The 25,620-nt window shown below is 45.6% G+C and overlaps 1 protein-coding gene across 4 annotated transcripts in view; it reads left to right on the top strand.

The window, feature by feature from the left end:
• The window catches only part of LUC7L (LUC7 like), a 251,298-nt gene that overhangs the window by 39,457 nt on the left and 186,221 nt on the right, over positions 1 to 25,620 (top strand). For 2 of the 4 annotated variants that reach the window (XM_069210398.1, XM_069210401.1), the window contains exons 2-3: positions 5,900 to 5,994; positions 17,800 to 17,898. In XM_069210398.1, the coding sequence (XP_069066499.1) occupies positions 5,900 to 5,994; positions 17,800 to 17,898 (194 nt within the window). Of the gene's footprint in view, positions 1 to 1,197; positions 1,269 to 5,899; positions 5,995 to 17,799; positions 17,899 to 25,620 lie in introns of all 4 variants that reach the window. The other 2 variants (XM_069210399.1, XM_069210400.1) reach the window with 2 other exon arrangements.

The raw sequence follows: 25,620 nt of genomic DNA, 5'->3' as shown, positions 1-25,620 counted from the left end.
AGACTCATCTATGATCATTCCCAGGTTAGTCACTCCTTGTTAGAGGATCGCTGGTGGTCCATGTTCTGGCGATCAAAGGGCAGCGCTTTATATAATTGACAGGCCTGTGGAGTGTTTTAGAAATGTACAATAAAGTGCTGGACTGTAGGTTGTTTGTAGCAAGGATCCCATAACACCTCCGTGTTGTGGCTGCTGCAGCCGTATCATGAGTCCATTTGACAAAGCGGATCTCAACATATAAACCTGGCCACTTCGGTACCCCTTACTTTTGGAACCACTTAGTTGGGTGTCAAACTAAGTGTACTGGGTAGCAGCAAGAATGTCGGCAAGCGCCACAGAAATTGACAATTAAACATTTTAGTCACGCTCATGCAACACAACTGCTTTGCATATGGCTTATGCTGTCATGAAATTATGGTGCATTTTCCCTTTAATGGCCCGAGTTAGCGGACTGTCTGCGGTGCATTATTTATTTAATGTTTATGAACATCTCTAGGCTTCAGAAGCCTTGGTCATTCATCATGCTGGCTGCAGTGAAACTGCACACAGTACCTTACAACGCACACCTTTTGCATGCTTTGAATGGGTGATTCTATCTCTCCCTCGCTGTAGATGAAGTCTGGTACATGCATTTTGGGTCTTAGTACCTTCAACTATCTGCCGAGTAGAACTCGTACACACACGGTTCACATAATTCTCTTCTATAGACTCACTGCTCCTAAAGGATAGCTGCTGAAAGTAGTTTGATAACCTAAAACATGCATGTTTTCCTGTTTAGCGTTACTGTGTACATATTTTTGATTTGGCTCCGCAGCAAATGCAAATTGCGACTGTTATTAATTTAGGAGATTATTTTGAGACATTGTAGCCGGTGTTAATATTTTCAGAAGTCTTGTCTGGATCGTCTTTGCTGCAGTTACTTTTTATTGTTGAATCTGTTTTCCGCATGACCTTACCTAACAGACATTTGGATATTCTCATTACCCCTTCCTTATATTTGCTGTACTTATTCCCTATTGGTGTTATTTTTTTATGCTGCAATAGTCTTCTCTAACATAAACATTTTAGTGGGTGTCAATTTTGTACATTGTTTTAATATAGCCTACCACAGCTTTGTCTTTTAAGTTGCATTTATATTGCTGCCCATATTTTTCAAGCAAATTGAACAATTGTGGCCCCTTTATTTTATTCATAAAGGTTCAGTGTATCATTACCTGCCTACACCAATCTGCAAGGGAGTTGCAGAGCAGCCTCATGTTCATCGATCTGTGAGTCACAACTCATTTTTTAAAGCTGTTATGACAAGTGCTTGATTATAAAATTGTCATCAGTAAATACAACTTAGTATCAAAAAGTTGGCATTATGCTCTTTTCTTTATCATTCCTCTGACTTCTTACTGCAGGTGTGGGCAAAGCCACTTCTTTTCACACCTTCAACTGTGAGTATGTGATTCAAAAGATGAGCTCTCGAAGAATGCAGATGGCATGTAATGTTGGATGGTCATTGTGCAGTCTCCAACATTTGTCCTATTTGTGTGCTTAGATAAAATGACCTTTCAATGTAACATCACTTTACAAATTGGCATTCAAAATAAGACCGCTTCATGTAATGTATAGTTTCTTGTAGAAAAGGTGTCCCTTTGAGAAACGAGCTTCGCTTTCTTTGTCTTAGTTTACAAACAATTATTGAATTTCATTACATTCACCACGATATGTTTTACATGCCTATGTTATTTATTTCCACAAAACTAGTTAAGGGTGTGCTGCACGCCCGTCAAACTTGGCTTATCAAGCGTTCCTCATCCACCCTAAATTACAACTTGAACGACTCAAACTCTCAGTTTATCTCGTTTATCGAGCAAGAAGTCCTGTCATTCTCGCTCAAGACTGCCTGTATAAAAGATGCCTCAAATATTCTGGTAAACCAGTTTCTTAACACCGCATACACCTGAATCGAAGTAGGTATGCGGAGGATGTGTATACTTTTTTGACCCTGGCCTCTCTGCTGTGGAGCACCCTTCTCGCTCGCATCAGCAAGCTGACTCACTTACCAAGTGTGTGTTGTGCTCACTGCAGTTGTTGACTTTTTTCGCTAACCTCAATACAGTTTAGCCAAACAAGATTTAAGCATTTTCTGGAGCTCGTATGATTGAAGCTTATTGTCACTCGAACAGGAACTTCATGACAATGACCCGAAAATGAGCAGTTTCGCTGTGTACTTAAAATTGTACTTCCTGGCCTAATCACAGGATTTAGTGTACCTCCCAGTGCATGGCTTTGTAAGAGATGTGGCTTGTAGTGAGGTGGTGGAGACTTATAAATACCACCCAATGATTTTTAAATGTAGTACAGTATGAACCACCCGTAATTTACAGGCTGATAACACAGTCTGAGTTTTATTTTCTTTCTGGTCAGCTATTGCCCCTCTTCGGCATCCTGAGCACATTTGAGCCTAGCCGCGAGGGTGTCAAGCAGGCTGGTGTATAGTGCATTGCAGTATTCAAAACTAGCATTTATCGCTGCACTTAATACCAATTCTCTGTTATGAGAATAATGTGCCAGAATAGGTCTGAGTGTTAATAAGCAAAAAGCTATTTTCAAACTGCTGCACAGACCTGTTTGCTCAAGAGGGTTCACTACATCAAATGGTAAAATCCGAGTATTAACTGTTTCGTTTCTAGGTCACGCAGTCCTGAAGTTGTGGGTATGCCTAGGACCGTCAGAAATAACCTATCTTCTGCACCAAAATATCAGTTTTGTCTTGGATTAGTGCAATTATGTGCATCCAATATTGCATGACATTGTGGAGGTGCTCCAGATTTGTACGGTCTTGTGAGTCTTTGAAGAAAGTAATACACATCTGATGGTCATCTGTTTAGGACTAAAGTTCTACTTGGAAATCTTAAGCCAGGTCAAGCACGGGAGGGAGCTAGCTAGTGATGGATACGTCTGTGATCTGTATTTCTTGAGCAAAGAAAAATAAGTGTTGCTTTACCAGTCAGACTAACTGCATGGAGTCTGAGTCTGTTTTCAACTGATTAAGTAAGAATGAATGATGCCCATGAGGGGAGAAGCTCCTATTTGATTCAAGGAATTTACTTTGAGCCGTGTGTCATTTGACAGTGTGTGTGTGCATGTGTATGTATATGTGTGTATATGTATATGTGTGTGTGTGTATATATATATATATATATATATATATATATATAGATAGATAGATAGTATTTTTTTTTTTTTTTTTTTTTGCCTGACCTCATTTGTTAGAGGATCCGTTATCCCACCAGAACCTTAGCTTGAACTCAGCCCAGTGTTCCTTGTCTAACAAGAAGGCATGGCACAAATGATTTAAAATTCTCAATGGAGAACCTGCATTTTTTCCATTGGGGAAAAAGAGAGGCGTGAAGTATGTAATATCTATAATTTTACTTATTCAGTACAGCCTTACCATGTTTTTGTAGCCAACAGCAGCCAGGTCACGTTACTTTGAGAAAGGTATAAGAAGTTCATGGTTGCTCAACACAGCTCAGTGATATGGTTTATCTTCTGTTTTACAGTAGTGATTTTGAAAAGGGCCAAGTCTCTAGTCTTCAGTGTCATATGCTTGTGGGAGCAGGATGTCGGTACAGAGAGGCCTGATTCAATGAAGTTTGTTCATTTTTAACTGAATTTGGCTTACAGTCCAGGATCCATCCTACCACGGGATTTTTTTCTGTGATGTGTAGTTGCTATACATGCTTGGCCCATGCCACTGTGATGTTTCTTGGTGCATGGTATGAAGTATCCTATATTACACAGTGAGCCTGTAAAGGGATATTAAGGTGGGTTTCTAGCTTTCTTGCTGCTTTTGTCTCCACATACAGACTTGAACGTTTGTGTTCCAGCACAGATCAGTAACTTAGTTTACAAATCTTCTGGTATGTCTTAGTGAGCTACCTCGTCCACCCTTCTAGATGTGGTTTTGGGGTGGAGTGATACCACTTTTCAGAGTATACTTGTTTGTAAATGAGTTTTCTTGGCTACCCTTTTTATGGTCTGGCTTGGCAGCGTAGCTGTCGCCAGACAATTATGTGAGAATCATCGTGAGAAGGGACCCTTGGCTCCACCCACATATTGGGAGCTAGTAGTACATGTTTTGATTGGACAGACGTTATGTGCTTCCAAAAACGTGCTTGCCTTCCACACAGCTGTGATCATTTTGTTTGTTTATCCATTTGCCTGAGGTTGAACTTTCAAGAGCACAAACATCACATTGTAATGCTGATAGTGTCATGGATCGCTAGATAATTTGATACCTTTATCTGGCAGCAGCACAGATAGGAAGAGGGCACTCATTAAATGTTAATGACTGCCCTCAGCACAAATGTGTTGCTGCCAGAGATTTATTTTAAGTGTGGCTTGACTATGCAACTATTACCTGACTGTTTAACCTACACCAATATTATTTACAGTTCTGTGCTTCCTCACAAATGCATATCCATTCCCAGGCTATTTATTTGTAATGCTTCAAATTACCACACAACGTTCTTTTAAAACCAGACCTATTGGCATTGGCAATCCTTATTTTCAGAGGGAGAAGGAAAATGCCCTCTAATGAGTTGACTTTTTGGACCAAAAGATTTCATCAATTTTAATCGAATTAGGTAACTGTGCTTCAATGTAGTGCCCATCTCATACGTTGAATGGATTACCATCCTAAGAAGTCAGTTTTGGCCAAGTATTCTGCAGTTTTGGGCTCTTCGACCAACACAAGAGAAATTATTTTATCTGTATTAATGAAATCGCCTGCTCCTCCATCCTTGTATTAACACCCATCCTACAAAACATGCTAGCTCTGCACCCCTGGCTGCATTCCAATACCAGGCATTCAGACATGCTAAACTTGACATTGGTTGCTTTCTTTGGTAAGGAAACCTTGTACTTAAATTGTACTTCCGGGTTGATTACTTTTTCGGTCTCTCATAGGACTATTTGTCATAACAATTGTGCTGTTTTTTTTATATTACTATGTACTAACAGATTGATAGTTTGTTAAAAACAAAAAAAAATAGGCATTCGATAACTAGTAGCCAGTATCTGACTAAAGTAAGGACTAAAGCTTGAGCATTGAGCCTATTCTTGTCTAGAGATATAGGCAAGTATGGTACAGCAGTCTGCAAAAGAAATCTATCAAACAGTTTCAAAGCAATTGTTTTTGTAATTGTGTAAAACTTCAAGTTGCGACTTTCCTCTTTACAGTCCGAGTTAGAAGAAAAGCATATCTAGCGAAATGAAACAGTAATAGTAAGCTTGAAATGTATAAATTATTGAGACTACCTAACTTTATCTACAAGCTGTCCTTACCCACCAGCCCGACAGTGAGTTGTTGGTCACAAAAGCATCTTCTTGCTTAAGAGTACAGGGGAAGGGTGGGGAAAGTGTGTAGACACTCATAAATATCCACCTAAGGGACAGATTGGCATGATTTATCTCTATTGGGTGCACTCATCCTTTTTGTTTTCGAGTTAGACGTTATATATGGGTGTTTATCATTTTATTTGAGACCGTGCATGAGACTGGGCCAATGATCAAAAAAACACTTTCTCCTTAAGACATGTCCATAGTTGTTTGTCTGGTTTAAAAAAATAGAAAAAAATATACCATGCAGCAGCGAATTAGTTGATAATTTACTATCTTTCTGCACTACAATTAGTGGTTGCAAGGATAAACAAAATCCTGAACCAACGAGTTTTCAAGCATGCTAAACCGACAAGATTTCAAGCTTGCTGAGCTAGCTCTCGCCACAAAATGGGTTTTCTACAAAAGTTGAAGCAACCTATTAAATTTCTTTTTGGTTAAGTAAGCAAGAAACTATTTCGATATATTTTAGTGTTGTAGTAACCAACACCAAAATGATTTTCAGGTGATGAAACAAGACAAAGAGTGAAATACTCAGATGATCGTGTCTGCAAAAGCCATCTCTTGGATTGCTGCCCTCATGATATTCTGGCTGGAACAGTAAGTGACTTTTGTGATAAAATGTTAAATCTTTTGGTATTCACTTGACGGGCCAAGTGGGTGTGACTTTCTCATGTTGAACTACGGGTAGGTCGCACAAGTGGATTGTAGCAATTTGCTGCCAAATACTGGGAACATCTACCAAAATGTCTCAGCTTTAAGAAAAGGAGTGACAAGTGAAAATGGAGACTCGGTCATCACAGTTTATCTTGCGGTGAGGGCTGAGGACATCTAAAAGTACTGGTTCGACATGTAGGATTGGTTATTTAGCTAACTGGGTAGGTTATGCGACTTTGCTGAACAGTGGTTAGCTGGGGCACAGAATCGATTGCTTGGAGGGTAGTGCTAAATGTATAGTTATTGTGCAAGGAAGCAACAGGTGATGCCTGGAGTTGGGCCATAAGTGATAAAGCTTTAGTGAAAAGAGGAAAATAGTTTTATCTATCTATGGTGACACTGTTCAGATTGTGCTAGAGATCCAGAGTTGGTTCTGGTCCTGGTCCTATTGGACTTAACATGAGCATCCATCCCCTCTCTTTTCCCTTGTTGCAGCCCTTGTACACTCTCTATCCCCTTTTTCACTGCATGACTTTGATAAATCTATATTTTACTTGCCTTCTCTCACAATTTTTACTGCAGTCATCCCACTGCCCCTCTTGCGCTGTGAGGTTCTTTAATGCATTAGACCGCCATCGTACACCTCCTCTTACCACTCTTCCCTTTGGTGTTGGCTGACCTCCTGTAAGGAAATGCCTCCTTGGCATGGTTGCCCCCTGACTTTTTGCCTTTGCTGATGCTATGTTTACAATTGAAAGTGTGCTGAGGCCTGCTAACCAGGCCCCAGCACCAGTGTTCTTTCCCTAACCTGTACTTTTGTATCCACAATTGGCAGACCCTGGCATCCAGATAAGTCCCTTGTAACTGGTACTTCTAGTACCAAGGGCCCTGATGCCAAGGAAGGTCTCTAAGGGCTGCAGCATGTCTTATGCCACCCTGGAGACCTCTCACTCAGCACAGACACTGCTTGCCAGCTTGTGTGTGCTAGTGAGAACAAAACGAGTAAGTCGACATGGCACTCCCCTCAGGGTGCCATGCCAGCCTCTCACTGCCTATGCAAGTATAGGTCAGTCACCCCTCTAGCAGGCCTTACAGCCCTAAGGCAGGGTGCACTATACCATAGGTGAGGGTACCAGTGCATGAGCATGGTACCCCTACAGTGTCTAAGCAAAACCTTAGACATTGTAAGTGCAGGGTAGCCATAAGAGTATATGGTCTGGGAGTCTGTCAAACACGAACTCCACAGCACAATAATGGCTACACTGAAAACTGGGAAGTTTGGTATCAAACTTCTCAGCACAATAAATGCACACTGATGCCAGTGTACATTTTATTGCAAAATACACCCCAGAGGGCACCTTAGAGGTGCCCCCTGAAACTTAACCGACTGTCTGTGTAGGCTGACTAGTTCCAGCAGCCTGCCACACTAGAGACATGTTGCTGGCCCCATGGGGAGAGTGCCTTTGTCACTCTGAGGCCAGTAACAAAGCCTGCACTGGGTGGAGATGCTAACACCTCCCCCAGACAGGAGCTGTAACACCTGGCGGTGAGCCTCAAAGGCTCACCCCTTTGTCACAGCCCAGCAGGGCACTCCAGCTTAGTGGAGTTGCCCGCCCCCTCCGGCCACGGCCCCCACTTTTGGCGGCAAGACTGGAGGGAACAAAGAAAGCAACAAGGAGGAGTCACTGGCCAGTCAGGACAGCCCCTAAGGTGTCCTGAGCTGAGGTGACTCTAACTTTTAGAAATCCTCCATCTTGCAGATGGAGGATTCACCCAATAGGGTTAGGATTGTGACCCCCTCCCCTTGGGAGGAGGCACAAAGAGGGTGTACCCACCCTCAGGGCTAGTAGCCATTGGCTACTAACCCCCCAGACCTAAACACGCCCTTAAATTTAGTATTTAAGGGCTACCCTGAACCCTAGAAAATTAGATTCCTGCAACAACAAGGACTGCCTAGCTGAAAACCCCTGCAGAGGAAGACCAGAAGACAACAACTGCCTTGGCTCCAGAAACTCACCGGCCTGTCTCCTGCCTTCCAAAGAACTCTGCTCCAGCGACGCCTTCCAAAGGGACCAGCGACCTCTGAATCCTCTGAGGACTGCCCTGCTTCGACGACCAGAAACTCCCGAGGACAGCGGACCTGCTCCAAAAAGACTGCAACTTTTTCCAAAGAAGCAGCTTTAAAGAACCCTGCAACTCCCCGCAAGAAGCGTGAGACTTGCAACACTGCACCCGGCGACCCTGACTCGGCTGGTGGAGAACCAACACCTCAGGGAGGACCCCCGGACTACTCTACGACTGTGAGTACCAAAACCTGTCCCCCCTGAGCCCCCACAGCGCCGCCTGCAGAGGGAATCCCGAGGCTTCCCCTGACCGCGACTCTCTGAAACCTAAGTCCCGACGCCTGGAAAAGACCCTGCACCCGCAGCCCTCAGGACCTGAAGGACCGGACTTTCACTGCAGAAGTGACCCCCAGGAGTCCCTCTCCTTTGCCCAAGTGGAGGTTTCCCCGAGGAAGCCCCCCCTTGCCTGCCTGCAGCGCTGAAGAGATCCCTTGATCTCTCATTGACTAACATTGCGAACCCTACGCTTGTTCTAACACTGCACCCGGCCGCCCCCGCGCCGCTGAGGGTGAAATTTCTGTGTGGGCTTGTGTCCCCCCCGGTGCCCTACAAAACCCCCCTGGTCTGCCCTCCGAAGACTTGGGTACTTACCTGCAAGCAGACCGGAACCGGGGCACCCCCTTCTCTCCATTATAGCCTATGCGTTTTGGGCACCACTTTGAACTCTGCACCTGACCGGCCCTGAGCTGCTGGTGTGGTGACTTTGGGGTTGCTCTGAACCCCCAACGGTGGGCTACCTTGGACCAAGAACTGAACCCTGTAAGTGTCTTACTTACCTGGTAAAACTAACAAAAACTTACCTCCCCCAGGAACTGTGAAAATTGCACTAAGTGTCCACTTTTGAAATAGCTATTTGTGAATAACTTGAAAAGTATACATGCAATTGAAATGATATCAAGTTCCTAATGTACTTACCTGCAATACCTTTCAAACAAGATATTACATGTTAAATTTGAAGCTGTGGTTCTTAAAATAAACTAAGAAAAGATATTTTTCTATAACAAAACCTATTGGCTGGATTTGTCTGAGTGTGTGTACCTCATTTATTGTCTATGTGTATGTACAACAAATGCTTAACACTACTCCTTGGATAAGCCTACTGCTCGACCACACTACCACAAAATAGAGCATTAGTATTATCTCTTTTACCACTATTTTACCTCTAAGGGGAACCCTTGGACTCTGTGCATGCTATTCCTTACTTTGAAATAGCACATACAGAGCCAACTTCCTACATGTATGTACAACAAATGCTTAACACTACTCCTTGGATAAGCCTACTGCTCGACCACACTACCACAAAAATAGAGCATTAGTATTATCTCTTTTTACCACTATTTTACCTCTAAGGGGAACCCTTGGACTCTGTGCATGCTATTCCTTACTTTGAAATAGCACATACAGAGCCAACTTCCTACATTGGTGGATCAGCGGTGGGGTACAAGACTTTGCATTTGCTGGACTACTCAGCCAATACCTGATCACACGACAAATTCCAAAATTGTCATTAGAAATTGATTTTTGCAATTTGAAAAGTTTTCTAAATTCTTAAAAGACCTGCTAGGGCCTTGTGTTAGATCCTGTTTAGCATTTCTTTTAGAGTTTAAAAGTTTGTAAAAGTTTGAATTAGATTCTAGAACCAGTTTTAGATTCTTAAAAAGTATTCCAACTTTTAGAAGCAAAATGTCTAGCACAGATGTGGCTGTGGTGGAACTTGACACCACACCTTACCTCCATCTACAGATGAGAGAGCTAAGGTCACTCTGTAAACTAAAGAAAATAGCAATGGGCCCCAAACCTACCAAAGTACAGCTCCAGGAGCTTTTGGCAGAGTTTGAAAAGGCCAACCCCTCTGAGGGTGGCAACTCAGAGGATGTAGATAGTGACTTGGAGGGAAATTCCCCCCCTCCAGTCCTACTTAGGGAGAGCAGGGCTACTCAAGCCCTGACTCCACAAATAATAGTCAGAGATGCTGGTTCCCTCACAGGAGGGACCAACAACTCTGAAATCACTGAGGATAACCCCAGTGAAGAGGACATCCAGTTAGCCAGGATGGCCAAAAGATTGGCTTTGGAAAGACAGATCCTAGCCATAGAGAGGGAAAGACAAGAGATGGGCCTAGGACCCATCAATGGTGGCAGCAACATAACTAGGGTCAGAGATTCTCCTGACATGTTGAAAATCCCCAAAGGGATTGTAACTAAATATGAAGATGGTGATGACATCACCAAATGGTTCACAGCTTTTGAGAGGGCTTGTGTAACCAGAAAAGTGAACAAATCTCACTGGGGTGCTCTCCTTTGGAAAATGTTCACAGGAAAGTGTAGGGATAGACTCCTCACCCTCTCTGGAAAAGATGCAGAATCTTATGACCTCATGAAGGGTACCCTGATTGAGGGCTTTGGATTCTCCACTGAGGAGTATAGGATTAGATTCAGGGGGGCTCAAAAATCCTCGAGCCAGACCTGGGTTGACTTTGTAGACTACTCAGTAAAAACACTAGATGGTTGGATTCAAGGCAGTGGTGTAAGTAATTATGATGGGCTGTACAATTTATTTGTGAAAGAACACCTGTTAAGTAATTGTTTCAATGATAAACTGCATCAGCATCTGGTAGACCTAGGACCAATTTCTCCCCAAGAATTGGGAAAGAAGGCGGACCATTGGGTCAAGACTAGGGTGTCCAAAACTTCCACAGGGGGTGACCAAAAGAAAGGGGTCACAAAACCTCCCCAGGGGAAAGGTGGTGAGACAGCCAAAAATAAAAATAGTAAAGAGTCTTCTACAGGCCCTCAAAAACCTGCACAGGAGGGTGGGCCCAGAGCCTCTTCACAAAACAATCCTGGGTACAAGGGTAAAAACTTTGATCCCAAAAAGGCCTGGTGTCGAAACTGTAGTCAGTCTGGACACCAAACTGGAGACAAGGCCTGTCCCAAGAAAAGTTCCACTCCAAACTCCAATCCAGGTAACACTGGAATGGCTAGTCTCCAAGTGGGATCAACAGTGTGCCCAGAGCAAATCAGGGTCCACACTGAAGCTACTCTAGTCTCTGAGGTGGAGTGGATTTAGCCACACTAGCTGCCTGGCCGCCTAACATGCAAAAATACAGGCAGCAGCTCTTTATTAATGGGACAAGTGTAGAGGGCCTGAGGGATACAGGTGCCAGTGTCACCATGGTGACAGAGAAACTGGTTTCCCCTGGCCAATACCTGACTGGAAAAACGTATACAGTCACCAATGCTGACAATCAAACTAAAGCACATCCCATGGCAATGGTAACTTTTGAATGGGGAGGGGTCAATGGCCTGAAACAGGTGGTGGTCTCCTCAAACATCCCAGTGGACTGTCTGCTTGGAAATGACCTGGAGTCCTCAGCATGGGCTGAGGTAGAACTAAAAACCCATGCAGCCATGCTGGGTATCCCTGAACTGGTGTGTGTAAAAACAAGAGCACAATGCAAGGCACAGGGTGAAAAAGTAGAGCTGGAGTCTGGAAAAATGGCCCAGCCTACCAAGAGAAAAGGAAAGTCAGTTGGGAAACCAACTGCAACACAGTCAGACAAAGAGAACCTCTCTTCTCAGGAAGAAGTTCTGCCCTCTGAGGGAACTGAGCCTTTGGAGCTTGAACCTTATCAGGTTGAGCTCTTAGGCCCAGGGGACCCTCAAGGGAGGAGCTGTGTAAGGGACAAGAAACCTGTCCCTCTCTTGAAGGCCTTAGGCAGCAAGCTGCTGAAGAGTCCAAGGGCAAGAAAAATGGAACACATAGGGTCTATTGGGAAGATGGACTCCTGTACACTGAGGCCAGAGACCCCAAACCTGGTGCCACTAGGAGAGTGGTAGTGCCTCAGTCGTTCAGAGAGTTTATTCTGACCTTGGCCCATGATATTCCCCTTGCTGGGCATTTGGGACAAACCAAGACGTGGGAGAGGTTAGTCAACCACTTCTACTGGCCCAATATGTCCCAGAAGGTTAAGGAGTTTTGCCTCTCCTGCCCCACCTGTCAAGCCAGTGGTAAGACAGGTGGGCATCCAAAGGCCCCCCTCATTCCACTTCCAGTGGTGGGGGTCCCCTTTGAAAGAGTGGGTGTGGACATAGTTGGTCCACTAGAACCTCCCACAGCCTCAGGAAATATGTATATCCTAGTAGTAGTGGATCATGCTACTAGGTATCCTGAAGCTATTCCCCTTAGGTCGACTACTGCCCCTGCAGTAGCCAAGGCCCTCATTGGTATCTTTACCAGAGTGGGTTTCCCTAAGGAGGTGGTGTCTGACAGAGGTACCAACTTCATGTCAGCATACCTAAAACACATGTGGAATGAGTGTGGAGTGACTTACAAATTCACTACACCATACCATCCACAAACTAATGGCTTAGTTGAGAGATTCAACAAGACATTAAAAGGCATGATCATGGGGCTCCCAGAAAAACTCAAAAGGAGATGGGATGTCCTCTTGTCATGTCTGCTTTTTGCTTACAGAGAGGTGCCACAGAAGGGAGTAGGATTCTCACCCTTTGAACTTCTGTTTGGTCACCCTGTAAGGGGACCACTTGCTCTTGTTAAAGAAGGCTGGGAGAGACCTCTTCATGAGCCTAAACAAGACATAGTGGACTATGTACTTGGCCTTCGCTCTAGAATGGCAGAGTACATGGAAAAGGCAACCAAAAACCTTGAGGCCAGCCAACAGCTCCAGAAGTTTTGGTATGACCAAAAGGCTGCACTGGTTGAGTTCCAACCAGGGCAGAAAGTCTGGGTTCTGGAGCCTGTGGCTCCCAGGGCACTCCAGGACAAATGGAGTGGCCCTTACCCAGTGCTAGAAAGGAAGAGTCAGGTCACCTACCTGGTGGACCTGGGCACAAGCAGGAGCCCCAAGAGGGTGATCCATGTGAACCGCCTTAAGCTCTTCCATGACAGGGCTGATGTGAATCTGTTGATGGTAACAGATGAGGATCAGGAGGCAGAAAGTGAACCTCTCCCTGATCTTCTGTCATCAGACCCAAAAGATGGCTCAGTAGATGGAGTGATCTACTCAGACACCCTCTCTGGCCAACAGCAAGCTGATTGTAGGAGAGTCCTTCAACAGTTTCCTGAACTCTTCTCCCTAACCCCTGGTCAGACACACCTGTGTACCCATGATGTGGACACAGGAGACAGCATGCCTGTCAAAAACAAAATCTTTAGACAGTCTGACCATGTTAAGGAAAGCATTAAGGTGGAAGTCCACAAGATGCTAGAATTGGGAGTAATTGAGCGCTCTGACAGCCCCTGGGCTAGCCCAGTGGTCTTAGTCCCCAAACCTCACACCAAAGATGGAAAGAAAGAGATGAGGTTTTGTGTGTACTACAGAGGGCTCAATTCTGTCACCAAGACAGATGCTCATCCAATTCCTAGAGCTGATGAGCTCATAGATAAATTAGGTGCTGCCAAATTCTTAAGTACCTTTGACTTGACAGCAGGGTACTGGCAAATAAAAATGGCACCTGGAGCAAAAGAGAAAACCGCATTCTCCACACCTGATGGGCATTATCAGTTTACTGTTATGCCCTTTGGTTTAAAGAATGCCCCTGCCACCTTCCAAAGGTTGGTGAATCAAGTCCTTGCTGGCTTGGAGTCCTCCAGTGCAGCTTATCTTGATGATATTGCTGTCTTTAGCTCCACCTGGCAGGATCACCTGGTCCACCTGAAGAAGGTTTTGAAGGCTCTGCAATCTGCAGGCCTCTCTATCAAGGCATCCAAATGCCAGATAGGGCAGGGAACTGTGGTTTACTTGGGCCACCTTGTAGGTGGAGGCCAAGTTCAGCCACTCCAACCCAAGATCCAGACTATTCTGGACTGGGTAGCTCCAAAAACCCAGACTCAAGTCAGGGCATTCCTTGGCTTGACTGGGTACTACAGGAGGTTTGTGAAGGGATATGGATCCATTGTGACAGCCCTCACTGAACTCACCTCCAAGAAAATGCCCAAGAAAGTGAACTGGACTGTAGAATGCCAACAGGCCTTTGACACCCTGAAACAAGCAATGTGCTCAGCACCAGTTCTAAAAGCTCCAGCTTATTCTAAGCAGTTCATTGTGCAGACAGATGCCTCTGAACATGGGATAGGGGCAGTTTTGTCCCAAACAAATGATGATGGCCTTGACCAGCCTGTTGCTTTCATTAGCAGGAGGTTACTCCCCAGGGAGCAGCGTTGGAGTGCCATTGAGAGGGATGCCTTTGCTGTGGTTTGGTCCCTGAAGAAGCTGAGACCATACCTCTTTGGGACTCACTTCCTAGTTCAAACTGACCACAGACCTCTCAAATGGCTGATGCAAATGAAAGGTGAAAATCCAAAACTACTGAGGTGGTCCATCTCCCTACAGGGAATGGACTTTATAGTGGAACACAGACCTGGGACTGCCCATGCCAATGCAGATGGCCTTTCCAGGTTCTTCCACTTAGAAAATGAAGACTCTCTTGGGAAAGGTTAGTCTCATCCTCTTTCGTTTGGGGGGGGGGTTGTGTAAGGAAATGCCTCCTTGGCATGGTTGCCCCCTGACTTTTTGCCTTTGCTGATGCTATGTTTACAATTGAAAGTGTGCTGAGGCCTGCTAACCAGGCCCCAGCACCAGTGTTCTTTCCCTAACCTGTACTTTTGTATCCACAATTGGCAGACCCTGGCATCCAGATAAGTCCCTTGTAACTGGTACTTCTAGTACCAAGGGCCCTGATGCCAAGGAAGGTCTCTAAGGGCTGCAGCATGTCTTATGCCACCCTGGAGACCTCTCACTCAGCACAGACACTGCTTGCCAGCTTGTGTGTGCTAGTGAGAACAAAACAAGTAAGTCGACATGGCACTCCCCTCAGGGTGCCATGCCAGCCTCTCACTGCCTATGCAAGTATAGGTCAGTCACCCCTCTAGCAGGCCTTAAAGCCCTAAGGCAGGGTACACTATACCATAGGTGAGGGTACCAGTGCATGAGCATGGTACCCCTACAGTGTCTAAGCAAAACCTTAGACATTGTAAGTGCAGGGTAGCCATAAGAGTATATGGTCTGGGAGTCTGTTTTACACGAACTCCACAGCACCATAATGGCTACACTGAAAACTGGGAAGTTTGGTATCAAACTTCTCAGCACAATAAATGCACACTGATGCCAGTGTACATTTTATTGCAAAATGCACCTTAGAGGTGCCCCCTGAAACTTAACCGACTGTCTGTGTAGGCTGACTAGTTCCAGCAGCCTGCCACACTAGAGACATGTTGCTGGCCCCATGGGGAGAGTGCCTTTGTCACTCTGAGGCCAGTAACAAAGCCTGCACTGGGTGGAGATGCTAACACCTCCCCCAGACAGGAGCTGTAACACCTGGCGGTGAGCCTCAAAGGCTCACCCCTTTGTCACAGCCCAGCAGGGCACTCCAGCTTAGTGGAGTTGCCCGCCCCCTCCGGCCACGGCCCCCACTTTTGGCGGCAAGACTGGAGGGAACAAAGAAAGCAACAAGGAGGAGTCACTGGCCAGTCAGGACAGCCCCTAAGGTGTCCTGAGCTGAGGTGACTCTAACTTTTAGAAATCCTCCATCTTGCAGATGGAGGATTCCCCCAATAGGGTTAGGATTGTGACCCCCTCCCCTTGGGAGGAGGCACAAAGAGGGTGTACCCACCCTCGGGGCTAGTAGCCATTGGCTACTAACCCCCCAGACCTAAACACGCCCTTAAATTTAGTATTTAAGGGCTACCCTGAACCCTAGAAAATTAGATTCCTGCAACAACAAGAAGGACTGCCTAGCTGAAAACCCCTGCAGAGGAAGACCAGAAGACGACAACTGCCTTGGCTCCAGAAACTCACCGGCCTGTCTCCTGCCTTCCAAAGAACTCTGCTCCAGCGACGCCTTCCAAAGGGACCAGCGACCTCTGAATCCTCTGAGGACTGCCCTGCTTCGACGACCAGAAACTCCCGAGGACAGCGGACCTTCTCCAAAAAGACTGCAACTTTTTCCAAAGAAGCAGCTTTAAAGAACCCTGCAACTCCCCGCAAGAAGCGTGAGACTTGCAACACTGTATCCGGCGACCCCGACTCGGCTGGTGGAGAACCAACACCTCAGGGAGGACCCCCGGACTATTCTACGACTGTGAGTACCTAAACCTGTCCCCCCTGAGCCCCCACAGCGCCGCCTGCAGAGGGAATCCCGAGGCTTCCCCTGACCGCGACTCTCTGAAACCTAAGTCCCGACGCCTGGAAAAGACCCTGCACCCGCAGCCCCCAGGACCTGAAGGACCGGACTTTCACTGCAGAAGTGACCCCCAGGAGTCCCTCTCCCTTGCCCAAGTGGAGGTTTCCCCGAGGAAGCCCCCCCTTGCCTGCCTGCAGCGCTGAAGAGATCCCTTGATCTCTCATTGACTAACATTGCGAACCCGACGCTTGTTCTAACACTGCACCCGGCCGCCCCCGCGCCGCTGAGGGTGAAATTTCTGTGTGGGCTTGTGTCCCCCCCGGTGCCCTACAAAACCCCCCTGGTCTGCCCTCCGAAGACGCGGGTACTTACCTGCAAGCAGACCGGAACCGGGGCACCCCCTTCTCTCCATTATAGCCTATGCGTTTTGGGCACCACTTTGAACTCTGCACCTGACCGGCCCTGAGCTGCTGGTGTGGTGACTTTGGGGTTGCTCTGAACCCCCAACGGTGGGCTACCTTGGACCAAGAACTGAACCCTGTAAGTGTCTTACTTACCTGGTAAAACTAACAAAAACTTACCTCCCCCAGGAACTGTGAAAATTGCACTGTGTCCACTTTTGAAATAGCTATTTGTGAATAACTTGAAAAGTATACATGCAATTGAAATGATTCAAAGTTCCTAATGTACTTACCTGCAATACCTTTCAAACAAGATATTACATGTTAAATTTGAACCTGTGGTTCTTAAAATAAACTAAGAAAATATATTTTTCTATAACAAAACCTATTGGCTGGATTTGTCTCTGTGTGTGTACCTCATTTATTGTCTATGTGTATGTACAACAAATGCTTAACACTACTCCTTGGATAAGCCTACTGCTCGACCACACTACCACAAAAATAGAGCATTAGTATTATCTCTTGTTACCACTATTTTACCTCTAAGGGGAACCCTTGGACTCTGTGCATGCTATTCCTTACTTTGAAATAGCACATACAGAGCCAACTTCCTACACCTCCTTTCCTCGTCCATCAGTTCCTGCCCTTACCCAATCTTGGGGCTGTCTACTACCAGTAACATTATGCCCCCCCCCCCCCCCCCTGTCCCATCTGCCTCTTCTCTCATTGACGCTACTCCTGTTTCGCTAGCTCTTTCCCCTACCAGTACGCCCCGGTTTCCCTGTTGGCTGTTGCCTGCCTGTCATCACGTTTTTTTCCTGGTTCTCTCTTCTCACTATGTGCCTAGCAGCTTCCTATACATCAGGTATGTAATGTGTCCTGAAATGCTAGTCAGTTATAGGGTCGTAGAAATAGACTAAACTATGCCAGTGGTAAAAGGAAAAAAAAAGCTTCATTGTAGGTCTCTTTTCAGATTTAATTTCTTTGCATGTGTGAACAGTATCATGTGGTAATACTTCATTCTTGTATGTAATTAGTGCTGTACAAATGCGATCAACTTGTACATTTTTATTTTGACAGCGTATGGATCTGGGAGAATGTACCAAGGTTCATGACTTGGCTCTGAGGGCGGACTATGAAATTGCTTGTAAAGAGAGAGACCCGTTTTTTGAGCTGGATGTAAGTTTCTGCTTTTTTGTTATCAATTGGTCCAGTCTTGCAGTGGTCACAGATGGGTTTCGGTTTACTTTCTAAGGTGGTTTTGGCAAAACATACATTCACCTATTAACTGCACTCCCCTTTCTTTGGTCCAAACAACTGTATTTTTGATTCATCAGCTTAGACTTATTTTTCCTTCAATGTAATAACGTGAATTGGTTCTCCAGAAAAGTTATCACCTAAATGTGATTGATATTTGTGGTGCAGGCCAGACATTTTCTATCCATGGAGGCAGTGGCCCCATTAGTTTCCCCTATGTTGAGAATAAAACAACATGTATACTGATGAACGTTTTTGTGAAAAGACTAAAGGGCAAGAAAAATTGTTGAAAAATGCAATTATAGCTCATTATCTGTAGTCCCATTTCTAAATGTGAGCAGGCAAATGATTGCTTCGTGCATGCTAAACTTCTTCTGTTTGTGGTTCAGTGTATGGCAAACAGGTGTCAGAAACGCCTGAACAAGTCCCATTTGACTGAAAGACCTGCTTGGGTACATCTTGTAGGACTGGAATCACCTATGAGCCACAAGGGTAGCCACAGACCTGCGTAGGAGAAACCATGAATTACAAAATGTATCTTTATTAGATAAAGTGGACCATTGCCTTTTGACTTTGAAAAGAGTAATCCTTCACTTTCTCAGCTTTTCTCATGTCTCAGGTTTACCTGCAATAGCCACCTCTCTTGTCCCAGAAGAACCAATTGGCAGTCAGCATTCATGCCCATGGTTTGACTTTCACTTCTACTTGCTCTAGATGTTTTCTCCACTCAAAGAACCTTTCAAGTACTCGCTCTAGTCCTTATGTTTCCTTTGATAACATTGTAAGTCTCTCTCAAAGCTCAGCCCTGACGAATATGGTCACCTTTGACCATTGACCCTCGAGTGTTCACCTCTATCAGAATAACTTAGCAGTGACTGGTAAATTAAGACATACAGGACCTTAAAAGCAAATGCCCCCTACGGATGGCCTGGTGAGGACTTGCTCCCATGTCTTTGTGCTTAATGTGAACAAGAGGGCTGCCAGTTGCATCCTGAACCTGTAATTGTACCCTAGTGATTTTGATAAGTATAATCATTTTCCAAAATCATTGTGGAATAACATAGACTGTCACCAGAGCCTTTGCTGAATTGTGGGTTTTCGACATAAACACTTTTTTTACGTTGGCATCTTTCTGGAGCTATGTTGTTTGAATGTGTACATCTCTTATTCTTGGTTGGTATCAGTGTGGTGTTTACAGCTGGGTGCAGAGTCTGTGATCTGTATCTCTTGTTCACCTTTTCAGACCTGTTTGCAAGAATTTAACTTTAGCTCAAACCTTAATACCCAAGTGCCGATGAAGAACTCTGAACCACCTGAATGAATTTATGTAGGATACTACTGGTCCAAGGCCCAGTGTTCTCGCAAATCCAGTGCTACACTGACATGTTTTGAGTTGTCTCAGACCAGAAGCTGTTGCAGCTTTTTTTATTTTATCCTGCCTATAGTTTTTGTTACTAAGCTATTAGCTTACTGATTAAAATCACTTTCCTGTTCCAAAACAAACAACTGTCTAGAAATTGTTAGAAAATTCAGATTCACAAGGATACAGTAAATCAATAACAATCTCTTTCCTAATAGAATAAAGTGTGTCTACTTCATACTGGTGTCTTCAGAAACTTAAGTGCTTTAAAGGAGTAATTTGGACAAGCAGTTGGAGTGCACTTGTATTCGGACCCTTGGGTACCAGGTGTAAATGGCAGCATCCGTATGGGAAACTGCTCTCAACCCACAGACTGCCCTAGAAGCCCCAAAATAGGTCTTACAGGAACACAGTCCTCCATTGAGGAGTTGCTGAACCTTCTGCGTCTTTTTTAAATGTTGCATGTGGTATACATACCCTCTTGTGAGTAAAGGTTTAAGGGCTCGCAGCTCCCTCAGTTTTATTCTTTGGCTGGTCTACCTTCTTGGCCACTTAGAAGGCTTTAGCTTCTTAAGAATGCTGGCTTCCACCTAAATTTCTGTTAAGAATCCGTTCAGCTGGTATTCCTGTCAATAATGAAATCTTCACCACCAATTTAATCAGTGAAATTGTTTCATGGACCAGAAGATGGCTTCCAGGGAGCTTTTTTTTTTTTTTTTACCAACTGTTAATTGCAAAACTGATGTATCGTCGGCATGATTGTACTCTTTGGCATGCTAATCTAGTCCTAGAAGAACCTTCTTCCATACAAAAGGGCGAGGGACATGGTTAAAGAAGAGACTGTGCTTATTGATGAGCTACCAAAGGTGTCTTTATTTAAAAAAAAAAAAAGAAAAAAAAAAATAATAACTTTGGGTGCAGAGAAATCTGAAAATTACCGGTCCAGTTACTTCTAAAATATAACCTCATCATGCCCAGGAAGGCACATTTTAAATGTTAATTTTTTTTAAAGTACTAAAGTGATTCACATCAAACCAAGTGAAAAGGCTCGCAGAGTAAAGTTCAGTTTTTTGCAAAGTTTAAAGCAATTCCGTTCACCTGTTTTTTCTGTATAGAGGAGCAAACAGTACTATGGGAGTAGAAATGGGAAATACTGCTAATGTGATTTCGCACCCCCCCCCCCCCCAAAACACACACACACACACACACACACACACACACACACACACACACACACTTTTTTTAGTGCCTCCTTGACAAACCTGCAGACATGATAACCCAAAGCTTATTAACTTATTCATTTTTTCATAATTACACAGTCTTAGCAGACACGCTTGTTGGGCCTTATGAGGATGTTACAGCAGGCATTACAGTACAGATTTTCTACCACTAGGGTTTGGCAAAAAATGTGATCAACACCAGAATCCTGTAGTAATCTTTGAATTTCCATGTAACAAAATATCTGCAGGCTTTAACATACTGCACTAACAATCCACCTCTAATAGTCTACTGCGTAAATGTGTGTTTCGGTAGAAGTCAGACCTACTGTCTTTGTCATAACCTCTCATAATAAAGATAACAGGCTTATGCTATCTGACATAACTTTTCCCAAAGAACCAACCAGACCTGTAGTTTTTGCCTTTTGGATTCTCATCATAACCCATACAGGCCCACTGAAGCATGCACAAACTGCCAGCCACCAAGCACACGTTATAAAATTATAAATGTATATTACAAAATTTCAGAAAGTCTCAAAGGGTTTGTCAGTATGAAAATCTTCTACCCCCAAGGTTTCTCAGCAAGGATGACCAATACCAAAACCCTTACTTATTATACTGACCTGAGATTTCCTGCAACAGAATGTCTACAGCCTGCAAAACAGAATAATAATCAGTGGTTAATTACCTACTGACTTTAACAAATGCCTTTTAGAATGAATAATGTAAGCCTACTGCTTTTGTCATAATAGTTCATAATAAACTGATCGGACCTAAGACACTGGATGCAACTTCCTAGTGTATCTGTTGAGCCTTATTAGGCTAGTCAAATCCAGGCCTTCTATATTGAGCATAAGTTTTCTCATAAGCCAATCATCAGACGCACAGTCATAACTGAAACATATATATGAAATTGCAGCAGGCAAAATACTCCTCTCCCCTAAAAGGATTATAAGTGCAATGATCTTACTCCCTTTATCAATGTTTAACATGTCCTGACAGTAAAAACCTCACATTTTAATTTTTACTGTAGCAAGGCTAGTAGCGCTATTGGCCACATGCTGTTGCACATTAACAACTCACCAGTCCTGACTTCTGAATGGGACTACTAAAATTGATACTTAAGGATATCTAAGGAATAGCCACATTAAACCTAGCTGGTTGTCCATGTCAGAAATCATGTAAATAATGGTCAGTTGGACAAAAGGCCACTTTAGAAAGCTGGTGCTTCTTTGCCCAAGTTGTCCAGTAGCCGTTTTCACTTGCTAAGTGCTGCTCTACCAGAGACAGCTTGCTGCCATCCTGGGTGTAGGAAAGCACCCTCTTTTTGGCATGGGTACCCCCACTTTATGCTTGCTGTCAGTGTGTTTTGACCGTGTTCCCTGGGAACCTGCTAACCAGGACCCCAGTGACGGTGCTCTTTCCCTCTACATGTGGTTGTTTAGGACTTAGTACACCCCACAATTGGCAAAATGGTGCCCCATGTAAGTCCATAGGATATGGTACTTAGGTACCCAGGGCATTGGGCACCAGGGGTTCCCCATAGACTGGAGCATGTATCGTGCCACCCATGGGAGCCCATGCAAAATGTACCTGCAGGCCTGCCATTGCAGCCTGCGTGAAAAGGTGCATGCACCTTTTCACTACAGGTCACTGCACCAGGTCAGTAAGTCACTCCTGTGGTAGCCCCTTCTAGCCCAGAGGGTAGGGTGCAGGTACCTGTGTGTGAGGGCATCCCTGCATGAGCAGAGGCGGCCCTATGAATTCCAGCTTCATTACACTGGACTTCGTAAGGGCGGAGAAGACATGTTACCGGTGTAGTGGACACAGGTCACACTACCTGTGTCCACCTACATAATGGTAATTCTGAACCTGGTCATGTTTGGTATCAAACTTGTCGGAATCGTACCCCAATACTGTATGATTCCATGCACTCTAGGGTCTCCTTGGAGGACCCCCAGCATTGCTTCTGCTAGTCTTTTGGGGTTTTCCAGTCATCCGGCACTGCTGCCACTCCTCAGACAGGTTTCTGCCCTCCTGCTGCTTGAGGGCCCAGGCAGAGGAAGGCAGAACAAAGGACTTCCTGTGAGAGAGGGAGGTAACCCCCTTTCCCTTGGAAATAGGTGTTGCATAGCTTGGGTAGGGGTAGGCTCCCCAAGCCACTGGTATGCTTTGAAGGGCACATTTGGTGCCTTCCTTGCATAAACCGGTTTGCACCAGTCCAGGGACCACTGGTCCCTGCTCTGTCGAAACTGGACAATGGAAAGGGGAGTGGCCACTCCCCTGTCCATCACCATCCCAAGGGTGGCGCCCAGAGCTCCTCCAGGTGGCCACTTGATTCTGCCATATTGAATCCAAGGTGGGCAGAGGCCCCCGGGAGCATCTGAGTGGCCAGGTCAGGCAGGTGATGTCACAGGTCCTTTCTGATATGTGGTCACCCTGCTAAGTGACCAATCCCCCTTCCTGTGCTATTTAGGGTCTCAGTCTCGGGTGGGTTATCCGGTTCGACATGCAAGATTCGAGCAGGATTCCTGTGCATCTGGCCACCGGGACTGCAGCTGGACCCTCCAGGAATTGACAATCTGTAACTCCAGCGACGACCCTGCTTTGCAACATTGTTTCTCTGGCTCCTTTAAGCAACTGCAACATTTCCTTGGCTGTGCATCATCGGAGGGCCACGAGTCTTCAGCTTGCACAAGAAGTAAGAAAGAATCTCCCTTGGAGTGAAGGAGTCACTCCCTTGCATCATCAGGCACCAGCTGCAATGACGACTGGCTACGTGGAGCCTCTCTTCTCCGGAACTGTGGATCCTGCATCACAGATGGTGGTCTATAGTGATCCCCTTGGTCCTCTCTACCAGCTATCCAACTTGGGAGACAGTAATCCCTTGCCTCTCCTTGCAGGACAAGTACCCCTGCACTGTGACTCTTGCAGCTACCAAGGCTTGTTTGTTCCTCCAATGGATCTTCAGGCTCTGTGCAGCCCTGACCCTCCTCACTCCTTCCTGCAAAGCATGGTCTCCAGCCTGCTGCTCCAGCGATTTGGGGCTCCCATTCAGGTGTGCTGAGTGGGCCTCACTGCGACTCCGGTGCCTGCTACCTATGGGTCGCCTCTGGGGGCTGCCTCCTCTTGTGTGTGTGTATATATATATATATATATATATATGTTCGATGGCATGTGTAGCTGCAGATACACATGCTGTGCACATCCCGCCATCTGGTGTTGGGCTCGGAGTGTTACAAGTTGTTTTTCTTCGAAGAAGTCTTTTCGAGTCACGAGATCGAGGGACTCCTCCCATTTCGGCTCCATTGCGCATGGGCGTCGACTCCATCTTAGATTGTTTTTTTTCCGCCATCGGGTTCGGCCGTGTTCCTTTTCGCTCCGTGTTTCGGGTCGGAAAGTTAGTTAGAATCTCGGAAAAATCGTCGGTATTGTTTGCGTTCGGTATCGGGTTAGTTACAACAGATCGACACTGACTTTTGAAGAGCTCCGGTGGCCCTTCGGGGTTTTTTCGATTCCCCGTCGGGCCTGGTCAGCCCGGCCACGTGTCTCTTCAAGGCTGATGGAACGGACCCCATTCCGCTTCTGCCCAAAATGTCATAACAAGTATCCATATACAGATCAGCATCTGGTCTGTAACTTGTGTCTGTCTCCAGAGCACAAGGAGGATACCTGTGAAGCCTGTCGAGCGTTTCGGTCGAGGAAAACATTAAGAGACCGAAGAGCGAGAAGACTGCAGATGGCGTCGGCGCCGACAGGACAAGGGTGTTTCGAGGAGGAAGAAGAAACATTCTCCATCCAGGAATCGGACTCGGACGAGCTCGATCCCGAAGAAACGCCGAAGACCGTGAGTAAGACGTCGCAATATAAAACTCACGAGAAGACGACAAAAGCCCAGGGGTCGCCACCGCCAACAGGCCATGGCTTAACCTGAAAAATAGGTGACCGATCATCGGCACCGAAAAAGGGCATGTGTAGGAAGTTGGCTCTGTATGTGCTATTTCAAAGTAAGGAATAGCATGCACAGAGTCCAAGGGTTCCCCTTAGAGGTAAAATAGTGGTAAAAATAGATAATACTAATGCTCTATTTTGTGGTAGTGTGGTCGAGCAGTAGGCTTATCCAAGGAGTAGTGTTAAGCATTTGTTGTACATACACATAGACAATAAATGAGGTACACACACTCAGAGACAAATCCAGCCAATAGGTTTTTGTATAGAAAAATATCTTTTCTTAGTTTATTTTAAGAACCACAGGTTCAAATTCTACATGTAATAGCTCATTCGAAAGGTATTGCAGGTAAGTACTTTAGGAACTTCAAATCATCAAAATTGCATGTATACTTTTCAAGTTATTCACAAATAGCTGTTTTAAAAGTGGACACTTAGTGCAATTTTCACAGTTCCTAGGGGAGGTAAGTATTTGTTAGTTTTACCAGGTAAGTAAGACACTTACAGGGTTCAGTTCTTGGTCCAAGGTAGCCCACCGTTGGGGGTTCAGAGCAACCCCAAAGTCACCACACCAGCAGCTCAGGGCCGGTCAGGTGCAGAGTTCAAAGTGGTGCCCAAAACACATAGGCTAGAATGGAGAGAAGGGGGTGCCCCGGTTCCGGTCTGCTTGCAGGTAAGTACCCGCGTCTTCGGAGGGCAGACCAGGGGGGTTTTGTAGGGCACCGGGGGGGACACAAGTCCACACAGAAATTTCACCCTCAGCAGCGCGGGGCGGCCGGGTGCAGTGTAGAAACAAGCGTCGGGTTTGTAATGGAAGTCAATGGGAGATCTAGGGATCTCTTCAGCGCTGCAGGCAGGCAAGGGGGGGGTTCCTCGGGGAAACCTCCACTTGGGCAAGGGAGAGGGACTCCTGGGGGTCACTCCTCCAGTGAAAGTCCGGTCCTTCAGGTCCTGGGGGCTGCGGGTGCAGGGTCTCTCCCAGGTGTCGGGACTTAGGATTCAAAGAGTCGCGGTCAGGGGAAGCCTCGGGATTCCCTCTGCAGGCGGCGCTGTGGGGGCTCAGGGGGGACAGGTTTTTGTACTCACAGTCTTAGAGTAGTCCTGGGGTCCCTCCTGAGG

Source organism: Pleurodeles waltl, chromosome 10 (genome assembly GCF_031143425.1).
Source record: "Pleurodeles waltl isolate 20211129_DDA chromosome 10, aPleWal1.hap1.20221129, whole genome shotgun sequence".
Classification (NCBI taxonomy): Eukaryota; Metazoa; Chordata; class Amphibia; order Caudata; family Salamandridae; genus Pleurodeles; species Pleurodeles waltl.
Note: the sequence above shows the minus strand (reverse complement) of the source record. Positions and strands in the feature narration are given on the sequence as shown.